We start from the raw sequence: 17,538 nt of genomic DNA on the forward strand, positions 1-17,538 counted from the left end.
GCCCAGGGGGGTTGTGGAGTCTCCTTCTCTGGAGACATTCAAAACCCACCTGGACACATTCTGTGGAACCTCATCTACGTGTTCCTGCTCCGGCAGGGGGACTGGACTAGATGATCTTTCAAGGTCCCTTCCAATGCCTAACATTCTGTGATTCTGTAGTCATACGTCTGGGATACTTTTGTGGATGGGAGGCTACTTGACAGTCACCTGTTACTGTGCTGAAATAGTCAGGGTCTGTTAATTAGTGTGCAAAATCCGAGGGCGCTTCTATGAGGTGCTGGGGTCTGCAGAGATGGCTCGTTTAAAAGCTTGCTTGTGCCGGGTAGAGTCTGACATGGGGATGTGGTAAGGTGTACTTCTACTGACAAAACTGAGTTAGAATTATTGCAAAACATAATTCCCATGGCTACAGTGAGGTCTGAGAGACCTGTGGTATGCAAAGTGTACTTGGTGGCTGCCTAATTACAGGGTACTTTCAGAAGCACTAGATAAGCAAGATCCATTGACTATGGCACATTGCGTCACTGTGGGTGTAGTTCACGAACTTGCAGTTTTCCAGGGCATGAGTAAGTGCCAAAGCACTGGCCTGGTAATGATCTAGGGACACCCCTCAGGAACGCGGGAGCTGCCAAATTCCTCTGCTCCATGTTGTGACGAGATGAAGCCTTATATTTTCAGGGTATCTGACCAAGGAATTTGCAGGTCCTGGCCACAGTTCAACTCGATGACTGTAAGTTCTCCCTGCATACAAGTTATTATCTTATTCTACATCCTGGTAGACACTAAGAACTGGTTATAATGGCCAAGCTACTAAAGTCTCCTAATGTACATAGAAGTATTGACTTTTGGATGAAACAAAGAGCATTAAAAGACAGTTGTCCTTCCAGGCCTTCAGTGACACCTGAGTAATTAAATATTTCTGTCATCTAATATGTTGGATGTGAAGTAAAATTCTACTGCTGTGCAAAAGATGTGTCAGAAAAGCTTCAAGGAGTCATTTACCTTCTCAGAAGAAATGTGCCAATCCTGTGATTTCTCCTGAAATCAGAGATTAAATTGTCCAGATTGTTTGTTTTATGAATTTCAAAAGTCAGGCTGCTACACTGCAAAAAATAATATTTGCTGTGACTCAAAGGATCTAAGACTATCCACTAACCCTGATGCATGTCAGCATGTGTGTGATGACACAGCTAGAGGGCCTCGTGCTTCCTTGGTTCTGCTGGGACTGAGCAGGTACGAGGACAGGCAGGAATTGCAGAGTCCGTCCTGGCTTCTGCAGCAGATCCCCACATTCCTGCCAGCCTGCTCAAATGTCCCCTCTTACAGCAGGTCCTCTCTTTGCTGCTTTGTCCTTTTCTCAGAGCAACGGGAGCACTGCAGAAGCACAGTCAAGTGGAGATGAGCGGGAGTAGTAATCTCTGCTTTTGCAGCGTGATTTAGCCACTTGCTCCTCATTTCCACGCTAATCCTAATCTTCACTTGGACTCTGCTCACGGTCTTGGGTTTATCTTCTGTTGAAGGCATCTGTGCAGAGCTGCATGTAGGACAGCCCTGTGAATTTCTGGAAAGGAGGAATGTCTCTGAGCCGAATGCTTGGGCACCCCGACTTCGGTGTCTTGTTCAGCTTCTGGACATACATACTTAATGCAGTTGTTGAATCTATACCTAGCAGAGAGCACTTAAATGGTGCAGACAAGTTGCAGTTGGTCACAAATGTTGAGTGAAGCTGTGTTCATTTGGGAGGGTAAGAAACGAGATGACAGAGACTAGGTAGGTGCTGTGTTTTGCAGGACATATCTAATATGTCCTGCCTATCTAGTATGTCCTGTCCCCACCCCTGCAGTGCAGTTACTGCTCTACACTGCCTTGTTGAGGCATTCAAAGAAATGAGCCCAATTAACTGATTAAAGTTGCAGTTTTCCTTGGACAGCAGCTCCCAAGATTTCCGTCCGTTTGGGCGGACCGTTTCTTGAACAGTTAGTTTTGAAGCCCGTTTAGGAAAGTGAACCTGCCGTTTGGACCCAAGCACTCTGGCTTGGGTAGAGACCTACTTTCTCTGGGCTGAGCCACAGTCTTGTTAAGTCTGTTACACTGATTTTTGGTGGTTTAAGTAAAACAACTGATAAGAACTTTGCTGCCACCTTTGCTCCTCTGGTCTGCTGTTGGGATCTTGCGTGGCTGAGAGAGGCTGTGACATGGGAACAAGGTGGCACAAGCTGTCTTGATGGATGTCTCATGTATGGTGCTAAGGCAGGAGAGAGAGATAATGTGTCCCTTGCCTTGAAGTAATCTGGTGTGAGTGCAGGATCAGAAAGTGCAGCATTATCTTTCCCCACAGCCTGAGCAAGAGGTAGGAGGAACAAGACATGGAAAGGTTGGTAGCCTTGTATTCCAGGGACCAGTTTGCTCATGAAGTATTGCCAGACTGTTTCTTCTTCCCTGCTCCCTCCAATAACTGGAGGGAAGCAGAGGAAGTGTCTGATGCACTTTGGAGGTGAGAAGCCAGAGCCATAGTGTGGGATGTGCTATTTCTTAGTGCCAAGGAGAGGTCTGCAAGTGGAAAGCAGGCAGCTGGTGGGAGCTCAGACTTGGCATGAGAAGCAGCTGCTGATGGGATTAAGAAAACTAATCCAGAGAAGACATCTCCTTTCTCATTGTCAAGTGTGTTTGTAGCCTAGAGCATCTCAGCCGGGAGCTACTCTAATTTCTGTGAGGTGGTGGATAGACCTCATGTCTCTGACTTGCAGCCTGTAATACTGACCCTTTCTGTGCTTGAATGAGCACAATGACCTTTTAAAACACCAAAAAACCTGATGCCATCTGGTTCAGAAAGCAGCAACCTGCCTCTTCAGGAACAATAGCTGCCAGGAACCTCTTACCCCCCACATGCTCCTTGGTGTGCTGGTTCTCTGGAGAACACTGTGGCTCAGATTTCAAAAAATATTTTGCTCTTCTTGGCTGATTAATGTTGTCATGATGAATGAAACTCCAGACTCTGGAAACTTCAGTTTTTCAGTAGTGACTGGAAACTGAATCTAAATGGCACAGACGCAGAGATGCAATCAGAAGTGCTTTTGCTTGTTTCTACATAGAAGGAGTCAGATTCATTGGAGAGAGGAAAACAAACAAAACAAAACACCCGCCCCCCCCAAAAAAGAAAACCCCCAAACAAAACACAAAAGAACCCTGAACGCTCCCCCCCCCCCCCCCCAACCAAACCAAACCAACAACAAACCCACACAATAAACAAAAACCAACCAACCAAAACCAAATTTGTGTGTTTCTGGTTAAAAATGGGAGATGGGTTTACAGAAAAAGTAGGTGAAACATACAGGGAGATAACAGATGACATAAAAGACATTTTCAATTACAACATATTCTCATACGTAAGAAGGCAAGAATGACATCAAATATATGTTAATAACTCTAGGCTTCACCCAGCTTCTATTTTTGTGGATGACTTTGCCCTGGATAAACCTGAGGTATGTGTTTTAACGTCCCTTTGTTTCAAGGATGTCTATGCCTTAAGTCAAAATGGTATATATATATGGTTCCTCAGAATAATTAGGCTAGTAATGGTGTATCATGGAGGACACGCTGTGTTATCAAACATTGCAGGATAAAACTGGGTAAATACTGAGGCCTTGAAGAAAATACCCTGGCTTTCAGCTTAGCTGTGTTTTGCAAGTTATTTGAATTACAGAGTTCAGACTTCAGTTAATTCTGCATCATTCCTTGTGTTGACATTTGCTTTGAGTTTTTCTATTTTATCTCAGCTGTTGATTGAAAAAGAAGAAAAAACTATTTAGTTTATTTTGAAGTAGGGCACTTCGTACTGGCACCCACATGGGAATTGGCATTCAATTTGGATCACAGTTGTTTAACAATTTTATTTCTTAACTCCAGGCAACCACTTGACTTGTTACACAACAGTTTATTGCTGGAGGGTCCCACGTCTTTGTATAAATAGGCTGGCAGAGTCAGGTTTAGAGTGTTTCTCTTCTTGTCCTTACTTACTTAAGAGGGAGCTCTGCTGTTGATGTATGTAATTTATTGATGCACTTTTTCTGTCTCCAAGAATAAAATACGAGGAACCACAACTTGCCAGGGTGCCCTGCCTGTTCTGTACTGACATATTTTTAGAGAACAGGTGACCACAACATATGTTTTCCTGGACCTGTTGCGATTTGAGAACTTGAGACTTTAAAGGAATCTTACAGAAACAGAGCCCTTAAATATTACTTTTGCTTGAAGGAGATGATGAAAGCCCAGGAGCAGGAGGCAGAGCTGAGTTTTCTTTCTGACTGTCATGGGTTGCTGACCTTAGTTTGCTTGCAGAGGGCATAGTAAAGCTTGTTGTAGAAGATTTCATAGTGGAATACAACTATTATGCTGTTGTGCAGCATTTTGTACACTTACAAGAGTGATACCATTAAAAACTCATTAACAGGATACCGGGTTCTAGATGACTTCCCCATCAGGAGCTCAGTTAACACCCTTTCTTCCTCAGTCTGGCAGACCTGGATCCACTGGGGAATTTCAAAGTCAGGTTATTTCTGTTCTGTAAGTAGTCACCATGCTATCCATGGCATTACAGCTGACCTTTGCAGCTCCATCTGCCACCTCCTGGCCTGGGATCTGCAATTGGACCTGGGACTTCTGTTGGCATGTAACCTGGAAGGGAATCCTGCCCAGAGATCCATTGCTGTGTTGAGTTTGCAGGGTTGATGGGCATGAAACCTCAATGACATGTCAGAAAGAGAAGCAGGTGAAACTTTCTCCCATATACAGGATGCGGTTTATGAATTAAGAGGTGCTCTTTGTTAGAAACCAACACTCACTAGGCATTTACAATATGTCATCCTCAACATAAGGAGGAGACATAGCTTGACATATGAGGAAGAAACTTCCAAGCTTGGGATGCAAACATGAAGCAAACACTTTAGACAAAGAATTAGGTTGTGTATGGAAAGCATGATAAATGAGAAATTGTGTTGCCAGGTGGGCTTAGAGCAGTGACAGAAGTTGCCACCTCATCTTTAATATTTATACAGTTTGATTTCAAACATGCATACGTTGACTCATTCACATCCTCTTGTCTTGTCTTTCTGTTTTGTTCTATGAGTAGATCAAAAGTTCAAAAAGATAACAGTTTTTTTATTATTGCTCTTTAAGGCTTTTTGGTGTCCCTGGATGACTTTTACATACTAGGCAGCGGCTTGGTGATGTTGCAGACCACCAACAGTGTATTCAATGAAACCCTCCTTAAGCAAGTAGTGCCTGAATCCCTGTTCGCTTGGCAGAGGGTCCGCATTGCGAACATGATGGCAGAGGATGGCAAAACTTGGGCAGAAACCTTCTCAAGGTGCAACTCTGGTAAGTACACTTTTGTAGGAATCTTAGAGAGAAAGGATGTGTTCCCTCTCCCCCTGGAACCCTTTTGCTTCCCCAGGCAGGACACGTAACTCCCTCTTTGCTCTCATACCCAGGGACCTACAACAATCAGTACATGGTGCTGGACCTGAAGAAGGTCAGGCTGCAGAAGAGCCTCGATGAGGGTGCGTTGTACATTGTTGAGCAGATCCCAACCCTTGTGGAGTATTCTGATCAAACGAATGTTCTCCGGAAAGGTAATGGCTCCTGTAGTAGTTACTGGCTTAGGAAAGCCATCTCTTTATGCCAGCTGATGGACAATTGTGCTTCATACATGAGAAGGGTTTAGTGAACACTGGTGCTGAGTTAGAAAGCTTTGTGAGAGCATCCCTCTATTGCCAGGTCTGTTGTGTTGCATTAACTTCTCCTGTGTGTTGCAGCAGAAATGTGGTGAGCATCTGTGTTTCTTAGAAGCAGGAGAGGAAAAAAATAGACTTATTTCTATTTTCTTTCTTTTTCTTTTTTTTTTTTTTTTGGCCTGGTATTATTTTGTCCTATCTCAGAGGTCCATGAGGAAAAAAGTGAGACCTGTTTGAAGCGCTACTAAATAACTGTGGGTTACTCAAAATACAAAGAGATGAACTTTTAAATATGAGAGAAGTTCTATGTTAGAACCAGCTCATGAACTTTTCTGGAGCTCTGTTATCTGATAGATATTTGTTGTTTAAAAGATTCCTCAATCCCTTAGCAACAACTTCATGGGAAACAAACAAGTAAAAATCTGGGTAAAGCAAAGTGCCTACTGTCAGGTTCCATTCACAAGTGTTTTCTAGACACTTTATGTCAGCGTCCAAAAGCCTGAGCTCATTCCACGGATTTAAATGTGTGTCTGGTGCTTTGTGCTCCCTTCTCTAATCACATGCTGAAGAGGTGAATTGATGAATTGCTCTTCATCATCAAAATGACTGGTCATGCATTTCTGTTAGCAGCTGGGTTTGTTTCCCTTTGGAATTTTTCATTGTGTCTGGTTCCTTGGAAAGTTCTGGCTTATTTTAGGCATTACTGCAATGTTAATATAGTTTTATAAGATGGTTCTCACTGATAACTTGGAAAAATCCTGTGTCTTTCCCTTATGCTTCTCTATCTCCTTTATATGTTGAAGATCTGAAAGCAGGCTTTTGCACCTCATCTTCCAGTGCTGGATAACGCAGCAGTCAGTCTCTGGGAGTTTAGAAGGACAGTCCTCAGCACACAGGGTGGGCTGAACACCCCGCAGGTGCTGCCTTGGAGACCTCAGCTGCTGTAAACCAGCACTGCTTCTGAATGCAGCGGATTTGGACTCCTCCACGCTATGCAGGACACCAGACAAGTCCCATTGAGGCCTCTGCCTTGTTCCCAGGTGCTTGAAGCAGCCCAGGTGCAGGACGAGTTTGCCTTTCTCAAGAGCAGTGCTGGCTAAAAGCATTTGTAGATTAGTTGACTCTGACACCTAATTGCCTTGTAGCTGGTATCCAAAGATAACGCACTTGTGACACTCTCGTTTGGTCAGTGAGTTTGCACCAGCATTGGGTTTTTAAGTCTCTTTCAAGCATAAACCCAGAAACAACAGAGAATAAGAACTGACTTCTCAGGTGAGAAAAGGCAGGCGTTACTGTAGTAAGCCCTGTATCTGATGAAAAAATGTTTTCTTATATGGGTTTGAAAATTGAAAGGTTTGGGGGTTTTTTTATGGCTTCTGTCAGCTTGTTTGTAGGCCAGTGCGGGTGAGTTCTGAAAACCAGGAATCTCTTCTGTTGCCCTTTACAGGGTGAGGCAATACTGTCTCCAGTATAGAGACAGAGCACAGGAGTGGGCTGCAATTCATGCTGCTTGATGATGAGTGAGTAGCACATTGATCTCAGCATCAAAAACAATGCATCAGATCAGAACCTGGGATCTTGATCTCTTCCACCACATGTGTAATATTCTCATTGCTCTGCCTCTCGAGATTGCTGAGATCTCTTGCTCTGATGGGCAGAGGAGAAGGCATTTTGTTTCGGAGAATTTTTGCTGCTTCCATGTCATCCTGTTCACCCTCTTTCAACCTTACACCATCTCTGGCTTGCGTTTTGTCACTGTTCACCCTGCCAGGCCTAGCAGGCAGGTTTTACCAGCTTATAGCAGTCCTTAAGCTTATGCTGCATACCTCTCCTTCAGGAAGTTTGGTTTGTATCTGTGTGTATCACTCCTAGTGAGCCCCAGTGGATTTTCCAGAGCATCTTACAGCCAGACTCCTCAAGTTGTGCTGGGCTGATGTTATTACATGGAGCGCTGCATTTACCTGTGTCTAGAAAGTGAATCTCTCAGCCAAATTCTGATGTGTGGTCCAAGAAGCAGCATTCCCCACCAACAACAGGAACACTAGTGCTTTGGAGGGAACCCAAAAGTGTGCTGCTCTTGGGACTAGCTCATGTTATATACTCTCTGCCTGAACACTCCTTGGTGCCCACCTTGCAAAAAAAGGAAGAGTTAAGGTACAGGTGTCTGTTTTTATTTCTTGCAGAACTTGCTGTACTCAGGTGCTGACCTGGATGGTCTCCTGGCTCTTTACAAGCTTCTCTGCTTTCTAGACTGGACTTGTTTCACATTGTATGTTGCCTACTTAAAACTCTGGAGTTCTGTCTGGTAACCCTGCCCCTTAGAGTTAACAGAACTGCAGGATTCGCACTTGCTCTTTGAAAATTTAGGGCAGGACTCTGCTGCGATGCTCAATCGCTTCTCAACCCTCAAAGGCAGATACGGGTGAACGTGCAGCTTCCCCCTGCCATTTCTTTCTTTGCCGTGTGCAACCACAGCTTTTCAGCCACCACCGCACAAAGTGTGTGTGTGCTCTTTGCAGTCCTGCCTCCTGCTCATCCCTGTTGACTCAGTGGTCCGTGTGCGTTTGTCTGTGTCCATCCATCCCTGACACAGCACGTTGTGTGACTGCCTTGGTGAGGTGGGCAGAGGCGGGGAAAGAATCCTGCAAGTCTGATCTCAGCTGTTTTTGGCAGGATGAGTCCTCAGGGTGGAAGTCTGGGGCAGGTTGCTTGGGTACTGTCTCAGTGGTGTTATACTGGGTGTCATCCCTGGCCATGCCAGTGACTATTGCTTTATTTTCTTGTGTTCAAACCAGTTTGACGTGTTATTCATTGACATGCTGTTCAGGCAATGCAGTATGGAAAATGGTTTGTTTTTCTTTTGATATAAGCAAGAGCATTCAACTTTTCTAAGTGATTAACAGATTGGGTTTTGTCTTTGGCAGGTTACTGGCCTTCATACAATATCCCTTTCCATGAAAAGATTTACAATCTCAGTGGGTATGCAGCATACGTTGAGAAGTATGGAATGGATTTCTCTTATGAGCTTGCTCCGAGAGCAAAAATCTTCCGTCGTGACCAGGGCAAGGTGACCAACTTGGAAAGCATGAAGTACATCATGAGATACAACAGTAAGACATGTCTTTTTATGTTGTAAAACTGATCTTAAGAAAGCAGTGTTACTTTTATTCCTTGGATCATAGTGGGAAGCTACAGCCTCACATACAGATCAGAATTATATCACCCTAGGTGCAGAGCAAAAGATAACACGTGCTTACTGTCAATGTAGGAAAGCAGGCTACAGTTAACTCTAACAGAAACAAAACTGCATTCCTTCTAGAAGGAGCGCCTTTGGGCTTGCTGTTTGACCTTTCCAGAGAGCTTCTGACTCTCCAAGAGACTTGGTGGACTGCTGTTACCTAATACATATATAGCCTGTCAATCTAGAAAACCTTAAATCCTAAGCAACAGTTAGGTCAGATCATAGCAGAGAATTTAGTGTAAAACTTCAGGTCTTTTTTCCCTGATCAGGCAAATGATCTTTGGCAGGTAACGCTATGCTTTTCCCTGACAGGTTTCTCCTTAATTGAATTAAAACCAGCTTAATAAACTTCTGGCTAAGCCCACCTCTAAGTGCAGAATGTGGCCTGGCCAGCACGCGTGGCCCCTTTCTTGCTTTCCATGCTATGTTTTTATTCCCAGTTATAAGAAGCATGCTGATCACCAGGCTGGGGGTTTGGAGGCCTCTCCCAGGGTAGGGCTGTGAGTAGCAGGATGCTCAGAGACATTGAGGCTTGTCCACCTTGCCCTCCTAGCTTGCAGCGGCTACAATGGGTGTTTGAAGGCTTTGCTCCCTGCCACTTATTTTAGTCCAGAACAGGAAAATAAAGGCTCTAACTGCTGCACTTTTCCTTTCCTGTCACCCCTCCTTCCTTTTCTCTCTCTTTTTTGTTTTTTTTTCTCCTGACAAAGTTCCTGCAAACTTGCACCTTGTGCAGTTGCAGGTGTTTGTGGTCAGAGGTTGGCAGCAGTGCCCCTGGGATGCAGAAACAGCTGTATGGACTTGGATTAGGAGCTTGTCTACTTAATGTCCTGTCTCGAGCACTGATGTCTATGTGGTACCTGGGGAGAAAGATGAGAGCAATGTGGTACAGCCATGTTTCTGCCATCGCACTTATCCAGCTTTTAGTAGCTCAAGCACTCTGCATCAGCTTTTTTTTTTGTGAGGGGAATAACTTGTTTTCTTCTTTCCTTCCCTCCCCACTGCATTTCTCCCCAGACTACCAGCATGATCCTTATGCTGAACACAACCCTTGCAACACCATTTGCTGCCGGGAAGACTTGAATCCTTCTTTCCCAGTGCCTGCAGGCTGCTATGACTCCAAGGTAAATTACCCCATTTCAATATCTGCTGAATGTTTGTGCTCCTGTCAGACCTGTAGCACGTTTCCCTGCACTAGGGCAGGCACGGCCAGGCCTGTCTCTTCCCTCTTGCTGTGTTGTCCCGGTGCGTGGGCAGATCATGAGATGGTAATTCTGTGCAGAGCTGCATCTCCTGTCCCTGACACCAGTCATGGCACAGTGGCAGAGGGTACAAGGGGAGGTGTGTGAAAGAATTATGTCCGTGGGAACTTGCGGTGTTTAGGGGTTAAACCCCAAAGCCTTGCAGTGGGAGGAGCCCAAGAAATGAAATGAATCTTCCATCATGCAGAGGTGACTGTTCTACAGCCTCAGACTCCTGTTCATGGGGGCTGTGCGGGTGCCTCTCCAGAGCCCACAGGAATGTGTTTTCAGCCTCATTTTAGATTTACATTGATAAAAAGCCTGTCTGTCTAGTGAGTCACCCTGCTCCAGGGCTCCACCTCTCTGTGAAACCGCTTGTTATTTAAGGGGATGTGGGGAAAATCCTTAGATCTTGGAGAAAGCAGCAGTTTTTCTAGGCAGCTTGTGCAGTATTTTCACTGTGAGGGCCAACACCTGAGCAAGCAGCTCTCCAGCCCCGGTGCCGTGGGAAATGACACAATGTTTTATGCTGTGGTGTCCACCTGCTGCATTTCTGTATTAAGAGTTTGGTTGCTGGGGTGGGCCCTGTGGTGGCTGTTTTGGCATCACCAGTGCTGTAGGTCCAGCCAGCTTGCACAAGTGTGGCCAGTAGGAGCTGCCAGAGCTGGGGACTGTCAGATGAATGCAGAAAATTGCTGTGTAGAGGGGTCTGGTAAGGGAGTAGGTTATAAAGACAATTTTAGTGTCTCTGAGTTTGGGAAAATGGAGCAGGCTGGGAACCTCTTGGGAGATAATGAAGGAACAGGACAGGGTCTGGGCAGCAATATTAACTCTGTGCTGCCTTCATCCTTTCCTGAATTAGCCTGACTGTGCCCCAGGGGACAGCCCAAGCGCTTAACACTTCAGCAGCAAAGCTTAGGGCAGACCCTCTGGGCTGCCTGCTGCAGCTCCAGCTCTTCTGGAGACAAGAAAACCCAGGGAGGGTTGTCTTGAGGTCGGATGTGCTGCCTCTCTCCTTCTGGATAGTGTAAGGGCTGGAGGGCAGCCTGTGCTTGTTCTTGTGTTTGGCCCCCACCTTGCAGTGCTGGCGATTCTGTGGCTGCAGATGTCCCAGCACAGGGGAGGAACGTGGCCTAGCCAGCATGTGTGGCCCCTTTCTTGCTTTCTTTACTGTATTGTTATAAAATCTCCCAGAGCTGTTCCTGCCCTGTGGGATGGGTGCACATCAAACACCCCCAACCCTTTTGCCCTGAACTCTTGCCCTTTATTACAGGTGTCAGATTTCCGCCTGGCCTCAGCGTTCACAGCCACTGCCATCAATGGTCCCCCAGTGCAGGGCGGGCTCCCTGTCTTCACCTGGAGGCGATTTAACCACACGCGACACCAGGGCCTGCCAGAATCGTATGACTTTCATTTCGTCACCATGAGGCCGATCCTGTAAAACCAGCATCAATATTCCCAAACAGTTTTTTTTTTTTTAACGGAAATTTTCATTCCTGTGTGTAATAAATCGACCTGGATGTCCATATCCATGTGCCGTACCTGTTTTCCCCTGTCCTGCCTGCTAGGTGCGTTGCACTGACATTGGTCACCTCGGTGCAGCCCAAGTCCTGGTTCTGCTCTTCTGAGCTATTTGGGTGGCCTTTCTCTGACTAGGATTGATGGGAAGCGTGGTGCTGCCTTCTGGTGATCTGAGCATCATCACAGCTTTTCCCAGAGCAGGACTGAACTGCAATGTGATTGATGAGTGTGACCTGTCTCTGGTGGCGACATGGGACCTGGACCCAGGGCTGGACCAAGCCAGGTGGCACTTTGCGCCATGGTGGCCTCATCTCAGAGCTGGCTTGATGTCTGCCTTTTGTCTGAGCAGAACGCGTGTGTATCTGTGCAATGGCTCTCTTGCTGATCAGCTGCTGCAGTTGTTTGGTCACTTCTTTGCCTCTTCCCTCAGCTGTGGAAGTGGAACGTGACAGTGAGATGTCTGTGAGGGCTGGGGCTGTATGTTATTACTCTTAGTTACCTGCGTTTACACTGAGGAGTCCAGTCACTGGGTTATTTTGTGCTAGATGTTATGTACATGTAATTAAGTGAAACAAACAGCTCTTCCCTCATGGCCTTCATGGTCCAAGCTATACAGAGCAGAGCATTGCCCTGTATTATGGAGGTGAAGAATGAGCAGCATGAGGCTTTGGTCAAGCTTGCGTGATGGGAAGAGGAGTGATGTACTGCAGCATGGGTGAGGTTTTACCCTAAATGTTTGGCTGTCACAGTAGGACTGATTTCTGCCAAGGGAAGAATGAGACCAGAAGTTACAGCAAAGCTTTTGCCAAGGACAAAAAAAATCCATGCAAGGCCTGAAGTGCTTTGTTTGCTGGAGCAGAAGGAGGTAAGTGTCAGCGGCTGGAAAGAGCATCCGTACCATGTGCAGGGGTAGGAGGAGCAGGTGGGAGACAGGAGACCACTGTGTGACAAGACTGACTGCTGAAGCACTCGCCACAGAGCTGCTTTTTGCGCTGCAGTGCAGCTCTTTGTTGGCTAAAATTCACTGAGCAAGAGGACTCAGCCGTGGTACCCAGCCACACCCCAGGTGTCAGCGTTGGTGCGTGTGCCAGCTGCAGCTGTGCCCATGCTGGAGGGGCATGAGTGTGACGTTTGCTTGGTGCCTCTTGTGAGGCACAAGAGAGGGCAGCGCTGCACAGGTGCACAGCCCCACCTCTGGGCCCTGGCAGCTCTGCCTGCAGGGAAGCTCTACCCACCATGTGTCACTTACCTGGTGGTGTTTGCTTGGAGCCTGGGAGGGTTTGTCTGTTGTTCCTGCTGGCTGTCATCAGGGCTGGCTTACCCTCTGCCTGGTTTGTCAGCTTTTTGAGCTCTCACTGTTGACTCACTGATTGCAGCTCCAGCCTTACAGCACAGCAATCTTGATGGTTTTTGGCTAGACACCAAATATGAACTAAGTACTTTTTTGTGAAGCCCTCAGGTGTTTGCTGCCGGTCACTGCCTGGAGGGACATGTTTTAAACTCCTGTACTGGAGACTGGCAGCTACAGAGCCACTGCTGTAAAAGGCTTTAAGGAGAACACTTCAAAGAAGGACTTGAGCTGGGCCATGAAGGGCAGCACAAGGATGTGAGCTGGCAGCAAGCAAAGAACTGAGAATCTGCTGCATGTTGAGGCTGGACGCCCAGAGTGGCTGGAGGATGGCTGTTGGCTACTTGCCTGTCACTCCTAAGCAACTCAGCAACATTGCAGGTTGTATTTACTGCCTTTTCACCCAACCTTACATAAAAATACTAATAGATAAGTATTGTTTAAAAGCTGGTCACCAGAAATTGCCAGTTGATTAGTGTGTTGAATGGTATTCTCGATCCAGGGCACACCTGGATGCTTCCTCCTGCAGGGAGTGCAGGCAGCAGATGTGACACGCTCACAGATGTGATGTGTCTGTTTGTAAATACGCATGGAAGTGGGAGCTCTGCCTTTCTCCCGCCTTGAGCCTCCTACCCTGAGGCAAGAGCGGCTTTGTGCTCAAACCCAGAGTTGTGGGAAAACAGAGCTCTCCTTTTAAGAGCCCTTAGTTCTATGAGTAAATGTTGACATCAGTGGGACCATATGAGCCTTAGGACTCTAATTCATGTGACTGTGGCTATTTTATTTTTTTTTTCCTTTGGTGGTTGTGCTGTTAAAGGTCAGTACATTCCTCTGTCCCATGTGCTTCCTTTGTCAGCAGGCCAGCCTGGATTGATCTGCCAACCATGACCACAGCAGCTGGCTCCAGCGCCCGGCACAGCAACGTCAGGGACCAGAGGAGGCTTTGAGTAGGGCAGCATGGACCTACAGGCAGGGGCACGAGCAGTGACAGCTTAATTCTCAGGCAGCTGGACAAAGTTAAAAGGTCTCTTTCACCATCTCATTCCTCTCTGCAAGTCTCACTGGTAGTAAAAGAGGGTTTGTGGCAGAAGCTGTCCCATTCTCCATGCCTGGCTTCCAGGTTTCTCCAAGTCCTGTGGCTTCTGCCTTTTAAACTTTGGGTTTTCAAGCTTGGCTGGAGAGGGACTGCATTTGTCATGGGGATGGAATTGGGAGGCGGTTATGATAAACTGCTCTCGCAATAAAAAAAAGAAACCTGTTGTTCAGTCACTAGAGAATGCCTATGGAGGAAATGAATCCTCCCAGCATACCACGAAAGCTTTTGCTTTTTTACCATCCTCACTTTCTGAAATCCAGTAACTCACCATTGCTCGCCTGTCTCATTTCAGCACATTGGCTCTCTCAGAGGTGGCAGTACCTGTCAACACTGCTCTTCTAACAGCAGAAACCCATGTGAGGTCTCAGCAGTGCCTGTCCAGGGACTAACCAACTTTATGACTTTGTCAGTGTCCTGGTGCAGTGCTGCTGGGTCAGGTTACTTCTTAGCACATTCCTGTTTTTTCTTAGTTTCCTTATGTTACACACTAGAATCACAGAATGTCAGGGATTGGAAGGGACCTCAAAAGATCATTTAGTCCAATCCCCCTGCTGGAGCAGGAACACCTGGATGAGGTTACACAGGAAGGTGTCCAGTCAGGTTTTGAATGTCTCCAGAGAAGGAGACTCCACAACCCCCCTGGGCAGCCTGTTCCAGTGCTCTGGCACCCTCACTGAGAAGAAGTTTCTTCTCAAATTTAAGTGGAACCTTCTGTGTTCCAGTTTGTACCCACTACCCCTTGTCCTATCCAACCTAACCTCTATGTACATTCTGCTCTGAGGCTGTAGCATCTTTCCAGGCATAACCCTTGAGTGTTTGGCAGAGCTGCCCTGCAGCAAAACAGTGTGAGTCCTCTAGGTCTTCACTTACTCACTTTGCATTACACCAGCACAAACTGCAATTGCAACAGTGCTTGAGCAGCGTGGCTACACTACTACATTGTATGATAACGTAGTGCTCTAAACTCTGTGCCATTTGTATGCTCAGGCTAAACAGGCAGTTTGAGAAACTCAGGACTTTCAAATGTGACTGTGTTCAGGCATCACTTCACTGGAGTCCATCATCTTTTGGTCAGTGACCTGAAGCAAGATGTATTAAGTGCCAAGAAACTAATTATTACCATCGCAAATTAATTATATGCCCTTGAAGTATGGGCCCAGCACTAACTCAAGGAAGGCATGTCAGTAACTGCAAGTTTTAGTACTTCCAGTTCTCTACAATTCAGCAGCAGAGCTGGATCCAAGAGGCAGCTGTTACCCGCTGCCTTCTACTAAGGCAGTTTGTTGGTTCTCAACTAGGTTGCACAACATACTTCATGGTGCTATACCTGACTTCTACCCTCAAAAAGCAACAGGGTGCGGGACACAGACTTTCTTGATCACTGCACAAAACCACCTTTTTTATTACTCCTGATTTCATTAACCTTGACTGATGTAATTAGTGCTGCACGGAACAGCCCCTGGCTTGAGCAGCAGACCAGGTGGGCACCCTGTGGCCGCTGCTGCAGGCTCAGGGCTCTAAGGGTGCTGTCAAAAGCCAAAGTCATCACTTGTACTTTGTCCAAAGCCTCTTGCTAAAAATAAGAGAGTATTTTTCTAGAGGTCAAACCCAGCCCCTTGGAGGGAGAGGCAAGGAGAGTGGCACCAGCAAACTGGTTTCCACTTCTGTCCCACTCTGGGACAGCTTTGTGGTTGAAGTTACTTAATTCTGTCTGTCCAGGATCCATGGCCCCTCTTTGCTTTGCAGAAATCCCTGGAAGGTGACTGGCTAGAAGCTTTAGCATTTCTTTCAGGTTTTGTTGTTATTTGCTTCTGTGAGAAGCCTGGGAGGGCAGCATCACGTAGTTGACTTTCTGGGAATGCCCTGGAGCCAAACCATTGCTGCTAAACATTACTTGAGCAAGGTGGAAACGCTTCTGAAGGTGAAGAGCACACACTGGGCTCTTTTTGAAGGAGTTGCCTCCTGAGATGTCTGGAACTAAGCACAGATGACTCAATATGTTAAAAACCCAGTATTTTATTTCAAAGTATAAATTTCAGGCTCATCAGACAAAACCCCACTACAGTTAATACAGACACACACACTAGTCTACAGTACATACAAAAATGGGGAGAGCTTGCAACTGCCCAGTTTCAATTGGACATTAAGTCAGTCAGTCCTACTTTTTTTTTGTATTTACAAGTTCTTCTGCAAAACAAAACAAGAAATTAGGTTCTGAGTTCTCTAACAAAAGATGTTGCACGTTTGACTCCCAATAGCCAATAAATTACTAAAGCTGAACAGGACTCCCCAAACAGCTACTACCCAGGTATCTTATTTACAGCTATACCCCATTAAATTAGGACAGCACTTCAAATATATATATATATGTGTGTGTGTATGTATATATATATATATACACACACATAGAAAAGAAAAAAGAATGCTCAGCCTGCATAATGGCAATGAGAAATAAAAGTGCATCTTAATGGGTAGTTAGAAGGGATGAAAAGGAAAATTCATTCATTTGCTTTCTCTTGGCTATCCTTATTTTTTTTCTTTCTCCCCTCAGAAGGTGTTTGGAAGGGAACATAGATTTTGGTGGCAGGGCTGGCTCAGTGTCATTTGAACTCCTCTCCCTCCAGTGTTTTCATACAACGCCCACCCCTACCCAAACCAACAAATTAAAAAAATATATATTTAATATATCACGCTTCTATTTAAAAAATCTGGATAGATATTTTTGACTAAATGAAAATACTCAAGAGTTTATAAGAAGGCAGAATCACAGCTTGATTTTATACAGTGTATGCAATACTCTCATACTGGGGAATGGCTGTTTGGGGAGCAGGAACAGATTTAAGCTGTCCTTACATATAATACAGGTTCTAATTTATTGGACATTTAAGACAAACAGCATAAAGGAAGGGCTGAAGTGACTATTTCTGTTACAGTACGAAACGGTGCTCAGATCCTGCTATTGGGCCCAATTGTGCTGCCACTGAAGGCATGAAGGGTTTTGCTGTTTTCACGGGAAGCAGGTAAGACGTCTGATTTTTACAGGGAAGACACCAAGGGCCTTTCCAGCCTTGTGCTAAAACCCTGGGGATGGGCGAGTGCCTCAGTGCTTGTGCTCAGAGACCCAGCGTGGCCAACAGTAGCACAAATAACTGGAAAAAGCGCAGTCCAAGACCAACTGCTGCTCCTCGGGAAACTGGTCAGAGCGTGGAAATAAATCCGGGCTGAGGGGAACCTGCCTCTGCACCCTCACGTTTTCTGAAGCTGCCACTGTGAATAGGGTACAGATGTTCTACCTGTAGTTTGTCCCCTTCCTCCATTTAGCTATTTGGATCCAGTAGTTTTTTCAGATGCATACTGAA

General features: G+C 46.0%; 1 protein-coding gene across 1 annotated transcript in view; it reads left to right on the forward strand.

Annotated features, from left to right (window-relative positions):
- The window catches only part of PLBD1 (phospholipase B domain containing 1), a 39,274-nt gene extending 27,534 nt beyond the window's left edge, over nucleotides 1–11,740 (forward strand). The window contains exons 7-11 of the mRNA XM_082047523.1: nucleotides 5,176–5,376; nucleotides 5,490–5,630; nucleotides 8,657–8,842; nucleotides 9,991–10,097; nucleotides 11,488–11,740. Coding sequence (XP_081903649.1) covers nucleotides 5,176–5,376; nucleotides 5,490–5,630; nucleotides 8,657–8,842; nucleotides 9,991–10,097; nucleotides 11,488–11,655 — 803 coding nt within the window. The 3' untranslated portion in view covers nucleotides 11,656–11,740. The remainder of the gene's footprint in view (nucleotides 1–5,175; nucleotides 5,377–5,489; nucleotides 5,631–8,656; nucleotides 8,843–9,990; nucleotides 10,098–11,487) is intronic.
- Nucleotides 11,741–17,538: the final 5,798 nt, after the last annotated feature.

The sequence above is a fragment of the Streptopelia decaocto genome (genome assembly GCF_964273445.1).
Source record: "Streptopelia decaocto genome assembly, chromosome: 1".
NCBI lineage: Eukaryota > Metazoa > Chordata > Aves > Columbiformes > Columbidae > Streptopelia > Streptopelia decaocto.